General features: G+C 38.4%; 1 protein-coding gene across 2 annotated transcripts; it reads left to right on the plus strand.

The window, feature by feature from the left end:
• The first annotated feature begins 89 nt into the window (after positions 1–89).
• Positions 90–24,232, plus strand: LOC110157561 (electrogenic sodium bicarbonate cotransporter 1-like). 2 transcript variants are annotated; one of them, XM_020921912.2, is made up of 26 exons: positions 90–402; positions 2,164–2,237; positions 2,786–2,962; positions 10,270–10,402; positions 11,273–11,433; positions 11,514–11,693; positions 12,250–12,326; positions 13,027–13,184; positions 13,257–13,344; positions 15,651–15,805; positions 15,989–16,117; positions 16,196–16,370; positions 18,214–18,347; positions 18,842–19,104; positions 19,564–19,616; positions 19,705–19,890; positions 20,021–20,134; positions 20,620–20,781; positions 20,849–21,027; positions 21,228–21,300; positions 21,619–21,687; positions 21,782–21,955; positions 22,032–22,196; positions 22,285–22,378; positions 22,625–22,702; positions 22,810–24,232. In XM_020921912.2, the coding sequence occupies exons 1-25, from the start codon at positions 383–385 to the stop codon at positions 22,666–22,668; spliced, it is 3,237 nt and encodes a 1,078-aa protein (XP_020777571.1). In that variant the 5' UTR covers positions 90–382; the 3' UTR covers positions 22,669–22,702; positions 22,810–24,232. The 2 variants fall into 2 exon arrangements, with proteins under 2 accessions (XP_020777571.1, XP_055010161.1); XM_055154186.1 differs by having other exon boundaries at positions 22,625–22,698.
• The last annotated feature ends 246 nt before the right edge of the window (positions 24,233–24,478 follow it).

Below are 24,478 nucleotides of genomic sequence, written 5' to 3' on the forward strand. Positions count from 1 at the left end.
TTTTGACTTGCACAGTGAAACTGAATAATGAAAAAACAAACACTAAAGGCTTGTGTCGGGAGGAGTGAGTTTGTGACCTCCACCCCTCCGTGGCGTCACAGGAGGAGGGATGTTGCTTTAAATATGGAAAAAAGACACGCTGCGCTCGGAGTCTTTACACTTTGAGAAGAAATGTCGATCAGATGTTTCTTCAACACAAGTTTATATCGGGTGGCACATTATGAGGCTTGTGTGCTGTACTTTCAGATTCATTTTTAGAGTCCGCTAGCAATTCCAGCAATACAACTTCCCTTCTTTAGTCACAACTTGAAAGGCGCGTCAACTGTTGTGTTTGTCTAAACCTGATCAAGCCGAAAGAACGAGACGACTGAACTTTTCCACAATGGCATCTGAAAAAAACAAGTAAGTTGACAGTTTCAGTGTTTTGTTGTTTGTGTAGTCTTAAGAGCGTCTACTTAATATCTAATGTTTAGAACACGTAACAGTGTATGGGCTTTAAGTTGACCAGGTGGCAACTTTCAACTCAATGTTGTCACTTTTGATCTATATTCAACCAATTTTTAACACAGTTGAATAATGAAATTTATTTTGTATACCATACTTGAGCTCTCGTGTTCCATTGTGTATTAGCTCACATCTACATTTCGCCAAGCTAGCATTACCTCAATGCTGTGGCTCTGAACAGCTTGGTAATCTATTTATCCAAGAAGCTGTCACTTTGAATTAGAGAGACTTGGTTACGTGGCTCGGCAGCAACTTCATAAATAAAGCCGTGTGTAGGGAGCATGTGTCCCCTTCACCATGTGGCTTTAACCAGAAAGGTATATTTGAACCTTGGCGAATGTGTGCGTCAACGTTGCGCAATTACGCTGGTGCCAAACGCGGAAACATGTAGCCTGTTCTCAACTCTTTTACTTCTTTGTTTTGCAAACATGTACGGGAATGCGGATCATGCCTGATGTGTATCTGCCTTTGATGCACATTTCAAACAAGTGATTTTCTATATCAATTTTGGACAATGAGGGCAGTGTAAACCAGAATCCTATAGGCTATTCAATTAATTGTTCAGGCAGAGAAACTATATTCTTCCCTTTTGTAAGTCTATATTTTTACCCTTAATCCTTTCTGTCTTTCTTTCGTTTTGTTTGAACCTAACAACAAATCCTACCCACTCTATACAAGAATGCATCTTCCATTCAGAACAGATGAACCTGTAATAGGCCGCTATAAACTTGAGTATCATTGGACATGCATAGTATAGCACATTATAAGGTTATTGTAAACTTATACTCTAAAGAAAACATGTAAAACCTTGAGTGATATTCTTTGTGATAGTCATTTTTTAAATTGTGGTTACATGTGGGCTAACCTTGCTGGTGGGGCTGTATACATCACTCTGAAAGAGACTGGGATGATCCCTGATCTTGAACGACTGATCCGGGCTCCTCACGCACTGTCAGCTTTAGCCCTGTGAGGTCATCGAGGGGCACCTATAGTTCAGTGTCATATTTATAAAGTGAGCCAAGGATTAGAACATCTCATGATTGTGGCATTCAATATATGATTTGTTTTCTGTCTCTCTTCTGTCCATTAGAAGTGCATCTTGCTTTCATAAGGGTGTCTGTGTTGTAGACTAAGTACAATCTTCATATGGGGCCAGTAGTAAACCTGTAATGTGAGCTGCCATCATGGGCAGTTTCTCGAGCCATGTGCAACATGACATGCGCTCGAACAACACATTTTGACCCTGCCAAAATATGTGTTTGTTGCCTCTGTTTGCAAGTAACAATATAAACTGGAATGCAGTACTTCTTCAGAAGCTTTTATTAGAAAAGGGTAGATTTGTATCAAAATATAATCTATAATTAGTGGAGATCTAATTATTGAGACTCCAACTTTTATTTGAATCTAAACCACTATACAACATGATCCTTTTTTCTTCCCTTGTCTCTTCCCAAGATGTGATAGGTATTCACTTGGGAATATAATATGTTGTGTCCTCCCTGACAATGTTTACAGTACTGCTACATCCACCCATGGTTAAGCCAGAGTTTAAAAGATTTTTTTGATAATATCTCTTCATGTGGAATAGGCACTTTTTTATTGAAATGGTTTTAAAATGTAACACCTGTTTTTTTTCTTGCACTTGATTGTTTCTTACAGAGTGGAGGATGAAGCAGTTTTGGACAGAGGAGCAGCCTTTGTCAAGCATCTCTGTGATGAAGAGGAGGTAGAAGGTATGTAAAAACATTGGCACAAACTAGGGCTGCAAATTAACCTGTATCCATATACTAAGAGTATGGGAACGAAATATCACTGGCAATTCACTATTGAAAAAGATGTGTTTGTTTGTCTGTTAAATTTGTCATTAAAGATTATGTTGAATTCATTCTTTTCTCATATCATAATACTAGTTTTGATGCAATAATCTCTTGTATGTTCTTCAGTCTATTATTTTGACTGTCTTAATGTACAACAATGTTATTATTGTTACTAATGACTTCCTGATATTCAGTCACCATTTCCCGTATGAGCTTCTAGGAAATGATAGTTTACAGCTATGTCTGAATGATGATCCTCCAGAGAAGTGTATGAGCCCTATCACTCAGCCATATTATGCAATCGTTGTGGAACAATGTGTCAAAGAATGTTCCTTGTTCCGTGACAAAAGTCTTGTGTTTATGTTCTTAAAGTGTTCAGACAGATTGTACATCAAGGATTACTTCCGTTAACCAGCACATCTACATCATCTGTGCTCACTGCTGAAATCTGTTTTGTTGGGCAGGTCACCACACTGTGTACATTGGAGTGCATGTTCCTAAGAGCTACCGGCGGAGGAGACGTCACCGGCGCAAGTCCAGCCATAAAGAGAAGAAAGAAAGGACAGAACATGTCACAGAGGGATACAAGTCAGATGGAGACAATGTAGAGGACTGTGTTTCAAGTGTCCTCAAACCTCTTAGTAAGTATCAGTGCATTCACCATATCTGCAAGCAGACCTTTGCTGGTGCCAAAACCAAAAAACTCAAACCTTTTATTAACAGATTTAATATAATCATGTTAATCTGAAAATTACACTGCTTAGTGGTGGTTTATACGACACTTTCGAAGGCCGCTAATTTAAGTCAATTTCTGTAAGTTTGTAGTAAATTATTATTTTTGTATACATTTTTGCCTTAGTCATAAAATTATACAGTCAAGCAAAATGCATTCACACACTATGGGAGGCCTTCTGTGGTGCAGAACAACAGATGCCGTCTTGTATCAAAGCTTCCTCATAAAATAGCATGATAACCATTAATCCTATGATTGTTTCTAGAGAAGGATAAATTCTAAGAGTCTTTACATATCTTGGCTTGGTCTTAACTTTGAACACGTGAATGTTTTGTTCTAGCGGTTGAGACATGTACTAATAATATCTGAAGTTTGGCCATTTCTTTGAAAAGTCAATAGATGGAATGCATCTTTAATAATCACAGGGACTCATTAGAGGTTTAATGTAAAAATACATCTGTAAATGATTTAGTCCTAAAAAAGATGCATATAAATTGTGTAGGAAATTCTTAAAATAATAAATGACAGAGGTAAGACAACAAGTATTTTATTGTTTGGATATGTATACATGATTGAGCTGACTGGACATGGGTAGGCTTACAAGTGAATGTCCTTTTGTGAAACATCTTCAACAAGACATAAGTGATACGACAGAAGGCAAAACGTCTTGTAATGGCACGTTTTGCACTTTTGTCATTTTAAGCTGTTTGCTTACTGAGTACCCATACAGTGGAGTAATTCTCTTCATGCTGCTTTGGAAAAAGTCAATAATAGTACCAATTCCAAAGACATCTTGTCCAGGCTCAAATAAGGACTATAGACCTGTAGCCCTAACAAGTTTTGTGATGAAATGTTTTGAAAAGATAATGGTCAATAGTCTAAAATCTGAAGTTTCTCCTTATCTTGACCTGTTTGCGTACAGACAGGACCTTAGTACAGCAGACGCAGACATCAGTCTGTCACACCTGATCTGTAAACATCTGGAATCTCCCTTGACTTATGCAAGCATCTGATTTTCAGTTTTTAAATGCTACATTTAACACTGTACACCCCAATCTTCTTATCCAAAAACTGTTTGACTTGAATGGAAGCCCTGCACCTTTGAAATGGAACTCCCTCTTAACAAATATATTGCAAAAAGTGTGTGTCAACAGTACTTTATCTAAAGTCAAAAATTGTAATACAGGTGTGACACAAGGTGCAGCAAGTTTGCCTATTTGGTTCACTCTGCATACAAATGAACGCCAAAACGGCCAGCCAGGAATCAAAATCATATCATTTTCAGATGACTCAATAATTGTAAGCCTTCTTAACAATGATGACTGTATCATAACGTACCATAAAGTTGAATTATTTTCTGTGTTGGGGCAATGAGCATCACTTAACTCTTGATGTGAACAAAACTAAGGAAATTGTATTTGATCTTTGAGCCCTGCAAGCTCATGATCCTGTTCTCACTGAAGGTAGATGATTTGAGCAGATGTTTAAATTATTTGGATGTGTACATCAACAACTTGTTTAAAATCGAATGTCCGTGTTGAATTTCTTTGTTCCAAAGTGTCCCAGAGGTCCCACTTTCCCAGGAGACTTGGGCTATTTGGTCTGAGCACAAAACTCATGTCCTGTATTTATAATGTTGTTTTGGAGAGTCTGGTTGCCTGCTTTGGTTCGTTAACTGCCCAGTGTAAAACTAAACTTGAAAAACTGGGAAATAAGGCCATGAAATAAATAAGGCCTTCTCTGCAAGACATTATTGAAAACTCTGTTCTCGCTTAGACCAGACAGATTGTGGGGAACACCTCACCTGTTCTTCCATCAGGTGGGTGTTACTGAGCACATAACATTAAGAGTAACAGATATATAAACTAATTTGAGCCAAACTCTGTTGCCCTCTTGAACAAATCTGCTCCACAAAGGTCCTCTTCTGTCACTTTATAACCAATGTGTTTCAGTATGGATAATGGGCTTTTTTTTTTTAGCTCTGACTGTAGTGAAGAGTGTAACTGCTTTTTAAGATGCGAGCAGTGAGCCCAAGACAAATTTCCCTTTAGGGATAATAAAATTAATCCTAATCTTATTCCTAATCTTTATCTTTTTCACTGGCTCTGTAATCCTGCTTTATTACACTCAGGTGCAGATCAGTGTGTATGCTTAGTCATTCTTTGGGATGATAAGTGTTACTACACAAGTTGTACTAAATGTATTACTTCTCCGTGGCTGTAATGTTTTGCAATCAGCTTTTACTAGTACAGTGGAAACAAATACAGGATATATAAACCCAAAGACTTCTGAGAAAACAGATTTAATTTGGACAGACCCAGAGTCTGAGCTGTGTTTATATTTGCACATATAATACATCAAAATGTAAGTATACCCGGTCTAGATTAGGACTAAACCAAGACTGGAACAGAACCAAACCAGGTATGCCTGAGTGAATGCACCCTTACTGTCCCCCATAGGTGAATTAAGTACTCTCCAAGGATAAAATACTCTAAAGTCTGGCTCTACTCTGTCTGGCAGTGTCAGATGGGGAGAGTTGTACGTGTACTACCACTATTTAATGATGCTATCCGTGCCATTTTAATGTATGGGTTGCGTCATGAGCCAGACAACATGGGCCCAACTCTAAACACACGGGTAGTCATTAATGATTAGGACCTTCCAACTGGTGTACTTTTTGCTGTTTTGCCATCGCTATGAAGCAGCATAATCCTGTTTATTTTGCCAGACCCTGTGAAGCTGTCCACTTAAAAGTGTGTGTAACTACAACAAAAGCAGGGTTTTCATTGATAACAGTTGTGGGCTTGAAGAACGCACACAGTGTTGTGGAAAATGCCAAGTTAAAAGTCAGGTTTTACAAGTGTAGAACTGTAAAGCAAAAGACCCCATGGCAATAAGGGAAAATTGTGTTTTTATGTTTTGGGTCGACTGCAATGATGGTGCTTTAGGGTGTGTTCACACTTGCCCATATACCACATCAGAACTAAACAAGGACTAAACCCTGATCTAAATATGGACTAGACCATGACTAACATAGGACTAGAACAGGACCAAACAAAGTCTGCCTTTCTGGACTAAACCGTGAACGTACCCTTAGAAATTTTTTTGACCACCACGATAAGAACATTCTTTTTTTAGTTTTAAGTAACTAAGATAAACCTTTCTACAGCAGTAAAACATGTCCAAAGGTACTATTTTAGTAACAACTTACCTAAATAAAGCCTGACTACACCTGGAGGATTAAGGGTTTAAAGGCACCAATACCTTGTCAAAGAATGGAAATAGCAATGTTCCTTACCTCTCTTACTTGCACTTTGTCTCATCATTTATGAGTTGCACAACTTCTCAGAAGGGATAACTGGTGGTAGTGGTAGTTTTTCCTAATGAATAACACATTATGTACAACATAAGTATACTTCAGATACTTTACTGTCACCTGCAAAAAAGAGTTTATTGCATAGATAAAACTTTTCCTAATATCCCTTGAATAATGTTTACAATGAATACTTTTTTCAAGAGCTAACATGTTTATTGCATCGCTTGGTACCAAAGTCTCTTTATATCACTACTATATCTTTTTTATGGAATTATATAATTGAAAATTATTAACACAAATTAGTTACTTCCCAAACTATTGTTTTGGCTTGATAAATTACATGTTGATTTTTTTTCCCTGAGTTGTTTTGTGCTGTTGCACATGTAATTTCAGTGAGAAATCTGTCACCATAAGTCATTTGATTTGAATGTAAGCCTTACACTTGTGAAATGATTTTACTCCCTCTTAACAAATAGATCGCAACAAGTGAAAGTCAACACTACTTTATCTAAAATGTCTCAATTTATCAAAAATTGTAATACAGGTGTGCCACAAGGTGCAGCAAGGTTGCCTGTTTTTTAACCTTGTATACAAATGGATGCCAGAACAGTCAGCCAGGAAACAAATTTAGACATATTAAATAGACAAATAGACAAATTTAGCAGGTTGCTTCATTTAAAGGTGTAACTTTCTGGTGGAGGGTCTGCCACCTAATGTACATGTTTCTCTGTTCCAAGCTGCCACAGAGGCTCCTCTTTTTAAGGAGTCTTAGGGGGTGTTCCATCAAACTTGCTTAACAAGTCTAGGCTTATCCCGAAATCCTGAGCTGAAACTAGCTTCATTTAAGCCTCAAGTCTTTCCATAACAGAAATAAGCCTGAATCTAAGCAAAGTGAAGCGCTGTGCTTTGTGTGCAATTGTGGTGACTCTGGGTGACTCCAGATCAATGGAGCAACAACATCACGGAAAATGGGCCATAAAAATTTGATGTTTTTTATGATCTGACTAAACGAAAGAGGAGCCACAGCGTGCACCCACAGAGTTTGATTTGGGCCACAGAACTTTTCCTCAGATCATTCTGATCTGATGAGTGAGATGAAAGACATGCCTGGAGCCCGACCGATATGGATTTTGTTGTGGCTGATATGAAACCGATATAATGAGAGTTGGGGCTGCCGATAGCCGATATAATCACCGATATATTTAGTGATGTCAAAATTCACTGTAAATCTTGAATTGTTTAAAAAAACTTAGGTTTGGCTCTAGTGGATTCTAAGTTGGGTTTATTTAGGCAACATTTATTGTTATTCTGACTCTTTACATCATATTTACATACAGTAGGTTGGCCTAATGGCATTTTTGCATCACATTTTAGCTACTAGTGATGGGTATTCCAGTTTTTTTTTTTTTTTTTTTGGAGAACAGGCTCTTTTGGCTCGGCTCACTAAAGCAGCTGGCTCTTTCGGCTCCCAAGCAACTCTTGAGATTGTTTTGTTGCAAGCAGGACTAAACCAAAACTGAACCAGGACTGAGTGTCGGGACTCGGTTTCTATCTCTCTCCTTCACTCGAGCCCAAGATTAGTCCTGGTTTATTCATTTTATGCTGAACTGCAGCCAAATATGCACTTTTTTTTTTATCCTATGCACACGCAGATTTCTGAAAGTTTCGTTTTCAGCCGCTGCTGCTGTCAAACTACGGGTCTACATGCGGCTTAAAGAGAAAAAGTGAGAAAAAGAGAAAACATGGCTCCCAATAAGAAGCAGGCCCCGTTGTTCGCTTCAAAGAGCCGCTTCGATCGCGACCGACCCATAACTCCTAGCTAGTAAAGAAGCTACCGCTATTAGCCTTTAGCCATAAAAACGTGCGCTCCGCGGTAATTAATTATATGCATAAATGTGGATCATTTACACGTCTATTCACAGCTCATTTACATATCAATGCAGGTCCAGTAGCAAATATACGGACAATACAGTCACTTTACAATAGGCCAATAGAAAACAGCCTGTTTATGTGCGGGAGCTACAGCAGCTAATCGCTAACAAAACCTAAACTAGCTTCAAAGTCGATGTATTTCCAACACTCACCGCTCACACAGGCTCCTCCTCACATCACAAATAATAAAAGTCCTTTTAATCCAGACTCAAACCGATTGTCCGTAAAAAGAATATAATCTCAGTGTTGCGCACCGCTGCGGGTGTAAACAATAGTACGAGGGAAGTGACGTGACTCTGGTGGCGTGTTCAGGGACAGTACGGACACAGACAAATTACACCGCAGATAAATACTGATGCGGAGCCACATATTTGGATATTTATCTGTCTGGAAATTGGATTAAATGAACATAATGTAGAGAGTCTAAGCTTTATAACGAGGTATAACATGCCCACGTGAAATATCGGCCCATATCAGCAAGCATATCGGCTGATAGCCGATATGTCTCCAGGTGCCCATATCGGCCGATAATATCGGCCAGACGATATATCGGTCGGGCTCTAGACATGACTACCCCCTTCCTCTCCTGTTTGCTCCCCCTGCTCTCCCAGTCACTTCCTGGAGGAAGCTGACTGCGTAGTGTGGATCCTGGTGGGGGGAATGAAGTTGCCTGATTCCTTCCCGATGCTCAGTAGTATGTGTGGAGCTTAAGTTCCGCTGCGCGTGAAAGTAAAGCTTTAATGGACCTCTTCACACGTACCCTAACAAGAAACGATAAAATCCATGCCAAGGTGTTTGTAGTTTGACAGGGAGTGAGAGATAAGGGTATGAAGAGGGAGACAAGACGTGATGAAGGAGACAGAACCTACTGAAACCATCTCATCCAAACAAGTGTCTGTGCATAAAAGCTGCACTGCCCCTCACAACAGCTACATGTGCAAGATCATTTTGATGAAATAATGGCCATAGACTTTCATATTACACTCGCCTTTCTGACGAGTGCGTAGTAGCGTATAAACTGTAACAGTCTCAAGCGATGAGACTATAAAAGTTAACTTTTTCAACTGTATCAGACAGAGATGTTCTAACACAGGTGTGTAATGCATGTGCTGAAACTTTTGACTAAACTGGGTTTTTTTTACATTCTTGGAGACAAAGATAAAATAATCTTGACAGTTAGTCTGGTCCTGAGCAGGTTTGTGCCTGGGTACTTGTTACTGTGGCAACTCAGCTCCACCTGTGTTTAGGCACTTTGATGGAACAGAACTGAGGTTTGACAAGCCTGTATTTCTCAAATAAACAAGGCTTTCGCTTTAGCTCACTTCATGGAATAACCCCTTAAGCTATTTTGTGTAAGCACAAAAATCATGACCTGTTTTGCTGTTTTGAAAATCTTTCACCATAATGTTTATAAAATAGTGTAGAAAGCTCAGATTTTTTCTGTATTTATCTTAAGGCATACTTAAGGCTTGTCAAAGCCTACTCCCATAAGATCTTAGAAGCTAAGCAAGGTTGAGCCTGGTTAGTACTTGGATTTAAGACCCCTGGGAATATCAGGTGCCACAGTGGGGCGACAGTGGCACAGCTGTTGCTCTGTGCTTAGGCAAAGCACTTCATCCACATTGCCTGGTATGAATATGGTGTATGTTGGTGGTCATACAGCTTCACTTCCATTAGTCTACCTCAGGGCTGCTGATGCTACAGTAGAAGCTTACCACCACTGAGTGTAGAGTGAATGAATACTGCACTGTAAAGTGCTTGTCTTGAAATGCGCTATATAAATCCAGTGATCAATCAATCATTGTCATCACCTAATTTTCATTAATTAGCAATATTCATATTGGAAAACAATGCCTGTTATGTTATGCTATAATATTATATATTGTTATAGCAGAAATGGCATGCAGAATTAACTAAAATCTTAAAGTTATGCTTAATTTTATGTATTGTATTTTATTTTCATGCAGTTTCTCCAGCTGAGAGAATACGGTTTATCCTGGGAGAAGACGATGATGGCCCTCCGCCTCCACAGCTCTTCACTGAGCTTGATGAACTACTGTCTGTGGATGGACAGGAGATGGAGTGGAAGGAGACGGCCAGGTTAGCTACAAGAGTAAACTCCAACCACATTGCCAATGTTGATTTCAAACACAGTAATGCAAAAGTAGTAGAGGAAAGAATTTGTCTTTGTGTGCATGAGCGGCATCTCCGTGAACACCCAGTTGGTGCTTATCTGATAGGCGCAGTCAGGGAGATGAGGAAGTGAAAGAAACACCCACAACTAGAGTAAGCACATGAGATTTGTATTTATAGTTGAAACAATAACAAAAGGGAGTCATTCATTCTAAGAAACATTCTCTAAACAGAAGACTTTAACTATATCTTTTGTTTTTTGTAAGTAAAACTTTGCTCAGCATAAGGTGGTACATATCTTTTTTAAATTAAATCTTGATTTTTTGTTACCCTATATTGGATTATTCCAAAGTGTTACTGAATGTGGTCAGGTAGATTTGCAGGTGCCTGTTACTCTCACTAGTTAAAGCTGGTGTTACTGCAGGAGGTGGTTGAGGTCAGTGGTGTCTTCTTGTCCTCTGTACGGCACATAGTCCTGGCCAATGGGACATTTTATCCCCACGAGAAACCCCATCCACAGTGCTCACAGAATGGCTCTTTGTCCTGCCTTACCATTTTTTTACGGTCAGATGTAGCAAGACACAGACATGCCTACATGCATTTCTACATGTCTGTTTACATGTCTGATGATTTATTGCTTTTTTCTATGCTTCCCCCATTCATATCATGTGACCTGTAGCTAATTCACAACAGCAAAAGTGTTTAGTAAAGAAACAAGAACCGCATCTTGTCGCCTTTTGTCTGTAACCCATACAGGAGCAACAGTTGTTCTTTAAACACTTCACATGCCTGTCTAATATTTCTTTAGCAATTTAAATTTGTCATTATTTTGTCAAGATGGATAAAGTTTGAGGAGAAAGTGGAGAAAGGTGGAGAGCGCTGGAGTAAACCCCACGTGGCTACACTGTCCCTACATAGCCTGATGGAACTCAAGACATGCATTGAGAAGGGTACAATCATGCTTGACCTGGAAGCCACCACACTGCCTCAAGTTGTTGGTAAGTTGCCCAATATGTCAACTCTTTTTTTTTTTTTCCTGAATCCCGCTGTATTTCTTGACCTGTTTTGTTTATAACAGAGGTGATCACAGACAACCAGATTGAGAGTGGACAGCTGAAGCCTGACCTGAAGGAGAAGGTCATGTACACTTTGTTGAGAAAACACCGCCATCAGACAAAGAAATCCAACTTGCGTTCACTTGCAGACATTGGCAAAAGTGTTTCAAGTGCAAGTAGATTGTTTTCTAACCCTGAAAATGGTAAATTCATTTTCCCCCCTTCTTTACTTCCTGAATTTGTTTTGTGGTCTGTCTTTTCACAATCTCTTGCTTTCTGTTCTTTTTTCCTTCCTCTCTGCTGCATCTTTGCTGTCCCTGCCTTCATGCCTCTTGGCCATTATCTGTAGTACGCAACCCTCATGAGCATGTGCCTTGTTTAACCCCTCAAGAGTCAGATGAGCCATGTGAGGAGGTCATAAGAAGTTCCAGCATGGGATACCTCTGTAAGTGAGGTTGTGGCATTCAGTCCCATACAAGCAATATTTATACAGTAGTTTTTAAGGTTTCTAGGTCGCAGAAGATTTAAACTGAAATGGTAAATTGGTAGTTATGTCTTTTTAAACAATTTCTATAGATGGAAAGTAGTTGTAAGAACTGTTAAAATTGTGCAATCTGGTATTTGGTCACTTTTGCATAATCTTTCCTTTCTCCAAGTTTCTGGCTATGAAATGTCTCAACTCTTTTATATTCCTATAATATTACTATTTAGTCAAATTCTTGTTATGATTTTAAGTTAAGCGTGTCAATGCCTTTGCAGGTAGTCCAACCCCTGCCCACCGAAACCTCACATCCAACAGCTTGAGTGACTTCTCAGATAAACCAGAGAAAGATCAGGTACACGTATATCCATGTTTCATCCTGCTGGCACTGAAGGTCTCCACTAACAAAGAGTCAGTGTGCTTAGTCATTAAGTGACCTTTGTCAGTGCTCGTGCGAGCCTTGTGCTTTTGGCAAAGAAGTCCTTGGTTTGGTCTGCTGAACAGTAACAAAAGCTCACTGTCTACCACCTTTTTCCTATACACTACTCAATTTCTTCACATTGGCCTGTATTTGAAGTCTTAGCTGAAGTTTTATGATTGAAGTATATAATGTTATAATAACAGTAATGATGATTATAATGGTTATAATCTCCAGTACAAACTAGCCTGGTGGGCCCTCCCTGGTGTTCTTCTTGGAGCTCAACAGTCCCACCCACTTGGAAAAATAAATTTTTCCCCTTAGACTTTTTGGAAAATTTAAATATTAAGAGTTTTAAGGCATGAAGAAGGCCAATCAGCTATGTAATAACTTTACTAAAACATGTCTAAAACATGTTTCCAGAAGTTGAATATAGGCTACTCAGGGCCCAGTGCAGGGATGAGCCCTTCAGCCTGCCTGCCCTCTGGTCAGAGACGCCAGGTTACATTTGTAATACAAATATGTTGGAGCTGCACCTTATGTTAGTTATAACTTGGATATGACTGTAATTATAATGACACTCAAATACATGTTTTGCACTATTCCTCTCATTTCCTTTTTTTTTTTTTACATCCAGCTCAAGAACAAGTTTATGAAGAAACTCCCACGTGACGCTGAAGCTTCAAATGTGTTGGTAGGAGAAGTGAATTTCCTGGAAACTCCCTTTGTGGCATTTGTTCGGCTGCAGCAAGCAGTGATGCTGGGGGCTTTAACTGAGGTCCCTGTGCCTACAAGGTAAGAACAACCATCCATGGATGATCAAAAAATGTATAAATATATAATGTTATATATTTCTGCCCATACAAGGTTCCTGTTTGTCCTCTTGGGTCCCAAAGGAAAAGCAAAGTCTTACCATGAGATTGGGAGAGCCATAGCAACCCTGTTGTCTGATGAGGTTTGTTTAACTTAACTTTATTGGGGGTATTCCATCAAAGTGGCTTATAGGCTTATCCTGAACTGAAACTAGCTCCATCTCCAGTTTAAGCTTCGACTCGTTCCATGACAGAAATAAGCTTGAGTCTGACCAAACCCTCAGACCTAGGGTTTAAACTGCACTTTATGCATAGTCTTGATGACTTTGAGAAGGCCAGATCAAAGACATTAGAGAAAATGGGGTAAAGGCGTGATATTTTTTATGATTTGACTAAACAAGAGAGGACCCTTAGCGGGCACGTACAAGAGTTTGATTTGGGGCAAGGAACATTTTTGGTCATTCTGAGCTGAGGAGTTAGAGGAAAGACACAACTTCCTCCTTCCTCTCCTGTTCGCTCCCCCTCCTCTCCTGGTCATTCTATGGACAGAGAGGAGGCTGATTGCGTAGTACGGAGCCTGGTTAATTCCCACAGGGAATGAAGTTGTCTGACCCCTTCCCGATGCGCGGTAGTATGTGCGTGAATGTAAAGCTGTAACGGACCTCTTCATATGTACCCTGACTGCGTAGTGTGGATCCTGGTGGGGGGAATGAAGTTGCCTGACTCCTTCCCGACGCGCAATAGTATGTGTGGAGCTTAAGTTCCACTGGTTGTGAAAGTAAAGCTGTAACGGACCTCTTCACACGTACCCTAAAAAGAAACGATAAAATCCATGCCAAGGTGTTTGTAGTTTGACAGGGAGTAAGAGATGAGGGTATGAAGAGGGAGACAGACGTGATGAAGGAGCGAACAGACAGAACCTACTGAAAACCATCTCATCCATACCAATGTCTGTGTGTGCATAAAAGCTGTACTGCTCCTCACAACAGTCACATGTACAAGATCATTTTAATGAAATAATGGCCATAGACTTTCATATTACGCACGCCTTTCTGACGAGTGCATTGGAGCATATGGACTGTAACAGTCTCAAGCGACATGCGACTATAAAAGTAACTTTTTCAACTGTATCAGACAGAGATGTTCTAACATGTTTGACTAAACTGTTTTTTTTAGACGTTCTTGGAGACAGAGCTAAAATAATCTTGACAGTTAGACTGGTCCTGAGCAGATTTGTTTCTGAGTGCTTGTTAGTGTGGCAACTCAGCTCCACCTGTGTTTAGTCACTTTGATGGAACAGAACTGAGGCTTTGACAAGTCTGGATTTCCCAAATAAGCCAGGCTTTCGCTTTAGCTCACTTCATGGAATACCCCTATTATCATGTCCGAGTATAATGCTTGTTTTGATATATTTTGTTTGGTGTAGCTTTTGTTGTATTTCTTCCTCTATTTACATAATACATATTTTTGCCAGGTTATCTTTGTCCCCTGTGTCACTAAATCCTTGTATGTCAACATCTTTAACTAGGAAATGTGTTTCAGAACTTCTGCAGGTTAAACTTTAGCCTCTACACACTTTGCTGTGATAGTAAGCTTTCAGTGTTTGCCTTTTCGACTACTCAGGGTGACACCATAGGGATGAAACATTACTGGTTTAGGTTTAGGTTTATCTATATTTGTCATCTACCATGTACAAACTCATTAATCTTACAAAAGAAAAGGATGATTTAGATGCTGCTTCTTGCAATCCTTGGGCAAGTGAAAAAAAAATCCTCATTTCATTAGAATTACATTATAAGACTTAAGTCTTAATCCATAATTAGCATTAGCATTAAAATACAGTAAAATGTCACCATTTCCAATACTGTTTATTACAATGTTAAATATGATAAATATGAACAATATCAACATTATAAATAATTATGTGCAAGTTTGTACAGTGAATATAGTACAGTACAACTTAACTGCCGACTCCCCCTCTGGTACCCACACAACATTTGTTTGTGTGTGTATATGCACGCATGTGTGCATGCATAGTGTATGCTGTTGTCAGGTTGTTTTGGAATCTCAGAAGTCCTTATGCAATACCACTCACTTGCAGTAACTTATATTATATAACATAATATTAACAAAAATAAACCACACACAGTATAAATGTCTTGTTTTAAGTGAAAAATAGTGAGGAATATTTTTTGATGGTAATGAAAGCTTTTTCTTCTTGCTTCTAAGTTATTACCCATAATGCATTTGTTGCTAATAGCCTAATTATAATAGAAAACAACATTGTATTGTATTGTATTCTGTTACAAACTAACTTTGCCCTAACTGTTTGAGATGCTAATTTGGAGATTTAAAGACTGAATGAATTTGCCATTATTTAACCAAGTCGACAGCATGATGCAGTAGCATGTTGCATTTTTTATTCTGTAAGCTCTTCATCCTTCCTTAGGTTTTTCATGACATTGCCTACAAAGCAAAGGACAGACAAGACCTGCTGGCTGGCATTGAGGAGTTCCTTGATGAGGTCATTGTTCTGCCTCCTGGTGAATGGGACCCTGACATCAGGATAGAGCCTCCTAAATCTCTGCCCTCATCAGACAAGAGGTCTGTGAGATAATCCACATGACTTAACCCATGATAAATCCCAGTGAGCATTAAAGATGCATGTCTCCAAATCCTATACAAATGATTATAAACAATACCAGAACTGTTCAGTCTTTAGACTTTCTACAGATATGTTAGAATATTAAACTGTATCTCACTTCAAATGTGTTTATGACATTTCAGAAAAAACATGTATTCTGGAGTAGATCCCCCTCATATGAATGGAGATGCTCCCCATGATACAGGGCACAGTGGAGCAGGAGGAGGTGGAGGAGGACATCAGGTTGGAGAGGAGCTGCAACGCACAAATAAGTAAAAACAGAATCCACTTTTTCTTCAATATGTCTTAAACGTTTTGGTGTGTGAATATGTATTGTCCCATTTTTATAGATTTTGTGGTGGTCTTATCCTGGATGTCAAACGCAAGTTGCCATTTTTTGCCAGTGACTTCTATGATGCTTTGCATATTCAGTCTCTTTCTGCCATCTTATTCATTTACCTTGGCACTGTCACCAATGCCATAACCTTTGGAGGCTTGCTTGGTGATGCTACAGAAAATATGCAGGTATGTCCTTGTTAATTTATGGTTTGCTTTTATAGTAATTCACATCTATAACAGAATGTCATCTATTAGAAAAGATATAATGGAAACAGTTTGGTTTTCTTATCTGTATGTAGTTGCAACAATACAGCAACATACCACTTAGTCAGCAAATACCAATAATGATGATGCATACTAACTGTCCTTGACATTTATTTCTTATTTATTTATTTGTAAAGGGACAGCACATATTAATGAACTATTAATAAAATGTAAATATGTAAAGATTATAGCCAACGTGGCTAATTTCCATCTTCAGTCCCTCGGCAGGTTGATGTGAAATCATCAACGGGATGGGGAAAAGTACAGCAACAATCACACAGAAGTACATAACACCAGCATACTCACTATACATACAATTAATTTCAAACAGTTCATTTGAAGTTCGAAGTCAAGAGTTAAAGAGTTAATTAAACCAACAACCCCTCAATATAAAAAAAAAATTATATATAATTTGGTTAAACATGATGACATATTTGACCATTGAACAACCACTGTTTTAAAACTTTAAAAAATGCTGCCAGTCTTGAAAGCTCTCGTATATGAGCAGGCACTGTATTCCATGTTTGACCTGCAAAGCAAAAGAGAGCTGTCCAAAAGCACTTTTCCTAAACTGCACAAAGCGGTCACCTCTAGAGCCGGCTCTTGTTGTCCGGTTTGGATTTCTTTTCACAAACTGGAGTTGGAGATGTTGATTGGTTACAGCTGCTATTATCTACATGAAGACTTCTTTTAGAATAGGTTTCATGTACTGAATGGCCTTGTCCATTGAGAAAGGTGCACTCCTGGCCTCTGTGCTGGCTTAGAATGACATCTCAGAAAACCTGGAGTTCATTGGCCTTAAGGATTTACTAAGGCTGTAAATAACTGCAGATCCAGATTATGCAGTCACTGTCGCCTCGTCATGCTTATTTCCACTGACCTCCAACTCTTCCCCCAATACTTGCCAGTCACATTAGTTCAAAGCACTCTGTAAGGGAATTCCTATTGCTGTTTCTCATATGTGCCTCAAAGTGCCTTTGCCGTGCTTCATAAATCAGTTTCTCTAAAGTCAGGTCCTTCCAATCCAAGGCAAGTGTCCTCCTCAGCTCAAACACACAGCTAATGGAAGAGGCCTCAGAGACAGCGAGTAACAGCACACACATGCATCAAATGTTCATAACTGAAAATAAGGACATGGCTGTACTCCCCACATGATACCTGTGCCACCCTGTGCATTATGTAACGATATTTATTATTATTTAAAGGTTTTTTTTATATTGTATTGACTGCTTGATTTATAATTATTGTGACTTAATTGAATTAAATTTAAGTACTTTCAAAAGGTCCTTGCTGCCTTATAGTAAGGCAGTGAAGGATACACTTAAGTATCCTTGGCAAATTTGCCTCATGCTAACCAAACTGAGGACTCATAACTCTGGAGGACAGTAGGGATTGAAACACGACTTGGGCAGTGAGTGATGACCTGGATGCCTTACCAGACCCAGATCAGACCAAGCTAAAACACCTTGCATTTGAGAAATGGCCTCAGTCACTGTGTCCTCTGAAAATTAGGATGATAGACCCAATACGAAAATACTTTTTCACTTTACTGGATAAATGTGAATTACCTGTGTACTCCTAGAAATTGTTAAATAAGCTTTTCATGACACACCGTACCAGCAGTTTGATGTGTATAGTATAAACAGCCTCTGCAGAGTTTGCACAATTATGTCATTTATGTTTAGACACTTGTAAAGGCCATGCTTATTGTGAAATTGTGACAGTGTGAATCTTTTAACTACATGTTGTGTGTTGTGTGTTACAGGGTGTGCTGGAAAGTTTCCTGGGCACAGCACTGACAGGGGCAGTTTTCTGTCTTCTATCCGGACAGCCCCTCACCATTCTCAGCAGTACAGGCCCTGTGCTTGTATTTGAAAAACTCTTGTTTAACTTCAGTAGGTGAGTGTTAAAGCAAAAAAGAAGTTTACAGGTAAATGCAAATATGGTTTTAAACCACCCACACAGACACCTTCCTCTTTGGAAGCAACATGTTTCCCCATATATTGTTAAAAATAAAATGTGTAATTACCTGGTCAAATGTAGGCTATTGCATGATTTTACCCTACAAGCTCTTGCTGTGGTAATACTAGAAGAAAAACAAACACAATGCTGATTATGTTCCCTTATCAATAATTCACTCTCATTTGAGACTGAAGAATGTTTGTGCTGATGTGTGCTCTCTTTAGTTGCCCATGTTGTCTCAGACTGAGTCAGAATCAGCTGTGTAAATCTAGTATACGTATTTCCTGTTTCCTGTTATTGTAAATATTTGCCTTATTCTCCAATCCGTGTACAAATAAAAAGGCTTTCAGTTACAATCAAATTAAGATTTCATGTAATTTAGTCTCTGTTATATAGCACTCTAATTGCCTATTTGCTTTGTGGTTCTTCAGAGATAATGAGTTTGACTACCTGGAGTTTCGGCTGTGGATAGGCTTGTGGTCGGGTCTGTTTTGTCTGGTGCTGGTCGCCACAGATGCTAGTTTCCTGGTGCAGTACTTCACCCGTTTTACAGAGGAAGGCTTCTCTGCTCTCATCAGCTTCATCTTCATTTATGATGCATTCAAGAAGATGATCAAGCTGGCTCACCATAACCCTATTCACACTTACTATGATTCCAACCTTATCACTCAGTATGGCTGCCACTGTGTACCTGGTATGTTTATTCTTCACTTCACTATCCATGGGTTTCAGAATGATAAAAAGTTGAGACCGCTGACATAGCAATTAACAATTCAAAACTAACCACTATAACTGTTTTAATGGTCAAAAGTCCTCAAAACCGGGAACTGAAATCAGTGAATTAATAAGAAATGCTATCCTACATAAGCAGTTGCCTTGCCTTGTCACAAAAATATATGCAAAATATACATTTCACAAAATCCAGTGAATTTAACTATTGTGCTATTTTGGCCAGTACACAACAGAAGATAAACATTGATACTCACAGATTTCTGCTCCTGCTTTTCAATTGGCCTATTGACTTTTGAATCTCCTAGAATCAGACTGTTCAAAGAAGAAATGCTGACATACAACAAACAAAATCTGTAAAGAACTAGTCATAAAAATGTCCAGTGAACCGTGTAGCTCAAACTGTTTTTTTTTCCTTTACTAGGCAACAATTCAGAACTCCTTGATCTTGCTGCCTGGACAAACAGTACAGATCTGGTATGTAATCCTCTAACTCACAGTAGCTAAAATATTATTCACACAGCACATTTGTGATTCACTCAAAACACATTCCTGATTTTTCTAGCCAGTCAATGCCACCTGGGACTCTCTTACCAAAACACAATGTTTGAAGTATGGTGGTCAGCTAGTTGGTGAGACCTGTGACTATGTGCCTGACATCACACTCATGTCCTTCATCTTGTTCTTTGGGACCTACACCTGCTCTATGGGTCTGAAGAAGTTCAAGACAAGTCGTTTCTTCCCTACCAGAGTGAGTTGGACTAAGACATGGATGTCAATAAATAGCTGTTTATTTATGAAAAACAAATCTTAAAAGGGGAAAGACAAGTGGATGCAATACTGAAGGAAACTATTTGATGTAACTCTGGTTTTGTTTTTAGGTGAGGAAGCTTATCAGTGACTTTGCCATCATCTTGGCCATTCTTCTGTTCTGTGGCGTGGATGCCTTGATTGGAGTTGACACTCCAAAACTCATTGTGCCAAGTGAATTTAAGGTATCTAACAGAATTTTGTATGGGCTCCATTTTTCTTTTAGTCCAAAATTCCCTGTCTTATAAGTAAGACAAGGAACAGCCAGGTGTGCTGTCTTCTGATTACACTGAGACTGACAGTGATCCATGTTTCAGGAAGAAAGCCCCTGTAATTCCTTCAAAATACCTCCCAAATACTCCCTTTGTAGTTTTCAGTCAGCAGTACCTCTTACCTGAAATGAAAACAGTCAATTCTTTGAGCCTGCTCTGCTCAAATTTTTCTCATCAGTTTAGGGCCACCCTCAGATGCTGAGGACAGGAATGTGCATCAAGTAACAGCTTGATTTCAGGTGATGTGAGAGCATAGCAGCAGATATAGAGAATGCTTTGTGGTTGTTTGTTTTCATGTGAAAAGCAGGGCATTGAAGAGATGGAGAGATGAAGTGTTATCAACTGTATTCCTTTGTAAATTAATTTCACTAATTTCACTCTGTTTTCTTTGTTTTCAGCCTACAAGTCCAAAGAGAGGGTGGTTTGTTGCTCCTTTTGGAGGAAACCCTTGGTGGGTGTATTTGGCAGCTGCATTGCCTGCTTTGCTGGTCACCATTCTTATCTTCATGGACCAACAAATTACAGCTGTGATTGTCAACAGAAAAGAACACAAACTAAAGGTTGATACACACAAACAGCCACTTACTTTAAATTATATATGATTTTCAACTTTGCTTTTTTTTCCAGAAAGGAGCAGGTTATCACTTAGACCTGTTCTGGGTGGCAATCCTCATCATTGTGTGCTCATTCATGGGTTTGCCCTGGTACGTGGCTGCTACTGTCATCTCGATTGCCCACATCGACTCTTTGAAAATGGAAACGGAGACGTCAGCTCCTGGAGAGGCGCCAAAGTTCCTGGGTGTCAGGTGAACTTGCGCTATGATAGATAGATGTGGTAGATTATAATAAATTTCTCATAGATCATTCAGTTACATATCTTGTGTATAATCTTTGGTGACCATAAATGGTGCAAAAGGTAAAATATGCACAACAGGCTTTATGAAAGTTAAACTACTTAATGACTGCATTCAAATCACATTTGGTTAAATGTGTTCTTGTTTTCCAGGGAGCAAAGGGTTACTGGCATCTTTGTCTTCCTTCTCACTGGACTGTCAGTTTTCATGGCTCCCATTCTGAAGGTACAATTTTAAAAATTGCTGAAAGAAAAAATGATTGAATCACTGTCATTCTTTGGTAAAACTACTATATTGGTGAAGTTTCTTATTTTACATCAAAGACAAATCTTTTTTTCTTCATCCAATTATGAACTACCAAAGAAGTAATGTGAGCTCAACTACTCTTAGATTTTAAGCTCTTGTTACCTCTAAGCTGGTGCCTTTTTAGGCTGCTGCTGAACAAAGTGTGACATACCTGGAAACCATTGTGTGTGACGTGCCTCCTGGTGCACAATTGGCGTATTACAGCACTTATTTAGTTTTTTTCTTTTTCTTTTTCAGTTTATCCCAATGCCTGTGCTCTATGGTGTGTTTCTGTACATGGGTGTAGCCTCTCTCAATGGAGTCCAAGTGAGTTTCCAAAACAGTTCACGATGACAAGGCTCTCATTGCGGTTGGTTTCTGTCTTGAATTGATGAATTTATATATTTGTTTTTTTTTTCAGTTCATGGATCGGTTGCAACTCCTTCTCATGCCAGCCAAACATCAACCCGATCTGATCTACTTGCGTCATGTACCACAGAGAAGGATACACCTCTTCACATTCATCCAGGCACTTTGCCTAGCTCTGCTTTGGGTACTCAAGTCAACTGTGGCTGCCATTATATTCCCTGTCATGGTAATAATTGATCCTTAATTATCAAAAGTCTTTTTGAAAATGTACTTTTTATTATTAAGTATTTACATTTCCACAGATCCTTGCATTAGTTGCAGTGCGTAAGGCCATGGACTACATCTTCTCTCAACATGATCTCAGTTACCTTGATGATGTAATACCAGAAAAGGATAAAAAAAAGAAGGAAGATGAAAAGAAAAAGAAAAACAAGAAGAAGGGCAGCATAGATAGTGAAATTGATTATGTGAGTACTTCAGCAACAGGCTATTGCAGTGTTTGTAGTCGTGGAGTGTCCTGTAGACCCTGTGTTAATACTGTCCCTCCTCCCACAGTCTGACTATCCCTACCATGAAAATGTCCCCAGTATTAAAATATCCATGGACATGTTGGAGCAGGAGCCCATGTTGAAGAATAAATCTGTGGATAGTGAGTATTAGTATGCCCTAGACTTGTGTTTTGCTTTGAATTTCTGCACAATGATGACAAACCTTTGTTTTCCTGTAGGGTTGCCAGAGCATATTAACATTAACAATTAGTCTGTTAATATGGTGTATTTAGTTCAATGCTGTGCATGGTCTTGCAATTTTATTTGATATTCACCAGATTTTTTGCCTTCGTAATGTTTTTATTTTATTTTAGATGTAATATTTAAATATAATTAATCTCTCCTAGGAGATGAGTCGCAGATTTTCATTGCCCCTCATTCGGCGTGCTGAACACTACTTTGAGTCTTCCACAGTGGCCGAGTAAGTGAGTACCAACTTGAGTTTTCCTTGACATATTCAGTTTCTTCATGTGAAGTTTGGATTTCTGCTAATGTTTTTCTTTTTTTACTTTTACTTTTTTTTTCATTCAAGTCTTGACAGGGGTTCGTATACCAAAGGTTCACCTCAGATTCGAATACACTGTGACTCCATGGAAAATGTATTTTTGGGGAAGAAGGGCTCTGAAATTGATCTGTGAATGAATCCATGGGCAATACTTTGTTTGGAAGTATATATTTTATTTATTTTCTTTTACTAAATGCTAATTTTTATCATATTTATTGTGATTCAAAACCATTTGAATGTAAGATGTTGAATCTAGTTGGTTGAATGCCTATAAACAATGTTGGTACAATTTAAAATCAAACTATTTTATGACAAATGTGATTTTTATTCAGAATGACTTCCTTGTAAAGCATGTTACCTCTTCAGGAAAGGAAATGTTTTGTAACTGTTAAGGAAATGTTCTGACTCTACATTTCTACTTGCACAATGACCAGTCGGACCAGCTTCTTTCTATGGCAAAGCTTCTGAAGGCATTGTCTTTTTCATTTTGAGTTGAACAAAGGGGATGATGCAACTCCAAATATAAGCCCTAAAATATTGTCCTTTAGAAAAAGTTATGAGGAATGGCTGTATGTTATTCATATATTTTGCAACCTTTACACCCTGATCTGATTCCCTTTTAAAACGTGATTCTTTACTTGTGTTTAGAACAGAACAAATCAAAAGTTTGATTGTTTTCAAGACCCTTTTCTTTATTCACTACATTAATTAATGTTGCATTTTCTGATATGAAAGGCTTTGCCTTTCTCTATAGATGACAGCAAATATTTTATAATATGTTGTAATGTTTGGCCTCGCCTCATTTTTAAACTTTAATGTATATTGTAATCAGATATGTAGTTTTGTTTCCAAATAGAATATTTAGAAATTATATTTTGATACATAAAAATTGAACAAATATTTTTATCTGTTTTATTGTTACAATCTATGCAATAAATCACATGTACACGCTGAACTGTATGTGACCAGAAATATTAAAAGAAGGATTTACTGCAGTATATTTATGAATGCAAATGTGCATTCATTTTCCATTACTATGATAATATTACATGATATTCTTAGACTGTAGTGTGCTGAAGAGTTCATAAAGTGGACTTTTTGTTAGGGATATTGGCCTCTTTTGGTTCTCCAATAAATCAGAACGGACAATGAGTGTAATATGACATTTTTATTAGTAATTGGAAACTTACTTATTATCATCTTGGAATGTAATACATCTCTTGATGTTGACCTCTTGTGATATGATTAATGTGTTCATTGTCCATCAATGCAAATCTGTGTTTAGGCTGCACAGTATTTTTCTGTGAACCTTTCTTAACAACTGATTAGATAATGAGTGTGATATTTTTGATGTTCAAATCATTTTGTACAAGACATAAGCATCTTTGAAGCAGATGACCTTTTTTATTGATCCATTTTTGAAATCAATAAAACACAATATGATTCTTAAGGACACTGGTATGTGTGCTACTTAAATCTATTTCAGTGATTATTTAATGCTTTAACTTAAAGGCCCATATCGCACTATTTTCTGATGTATGTAATATTGTTTCCTCATCCAAAGCATACCCAGAGTTGTGTTTTTCATTTACACACGTTTAATATACAAACCCTGCATATTTAGGCTGAATTCTTTTCTCAGAAGAAAACGCTCCATACACCTTTACAAAGATAATTTGGATAATTTCAGCCCTGG

Source organism: Boleophthalmus pectinirostris, unplaced genomic scaffold (genome assembly GCF_026225935.1).
Source record: "Boleophthalmus pectinirostris isolate CB_2022bp ecotype Guang Dong unplaced genomic scaffold, ASM2622593v1 HiC_scaffold_18, whole genome shotgun sequence".
Classification (NCBI taxonomy): domain Eukaryota; kingdom Metazoa; phylum Chordata; class Actinopteri; order Gobiiformes; family Gobiidae; genus Boleophthalmus; species Boleophthalmus pectinirostris.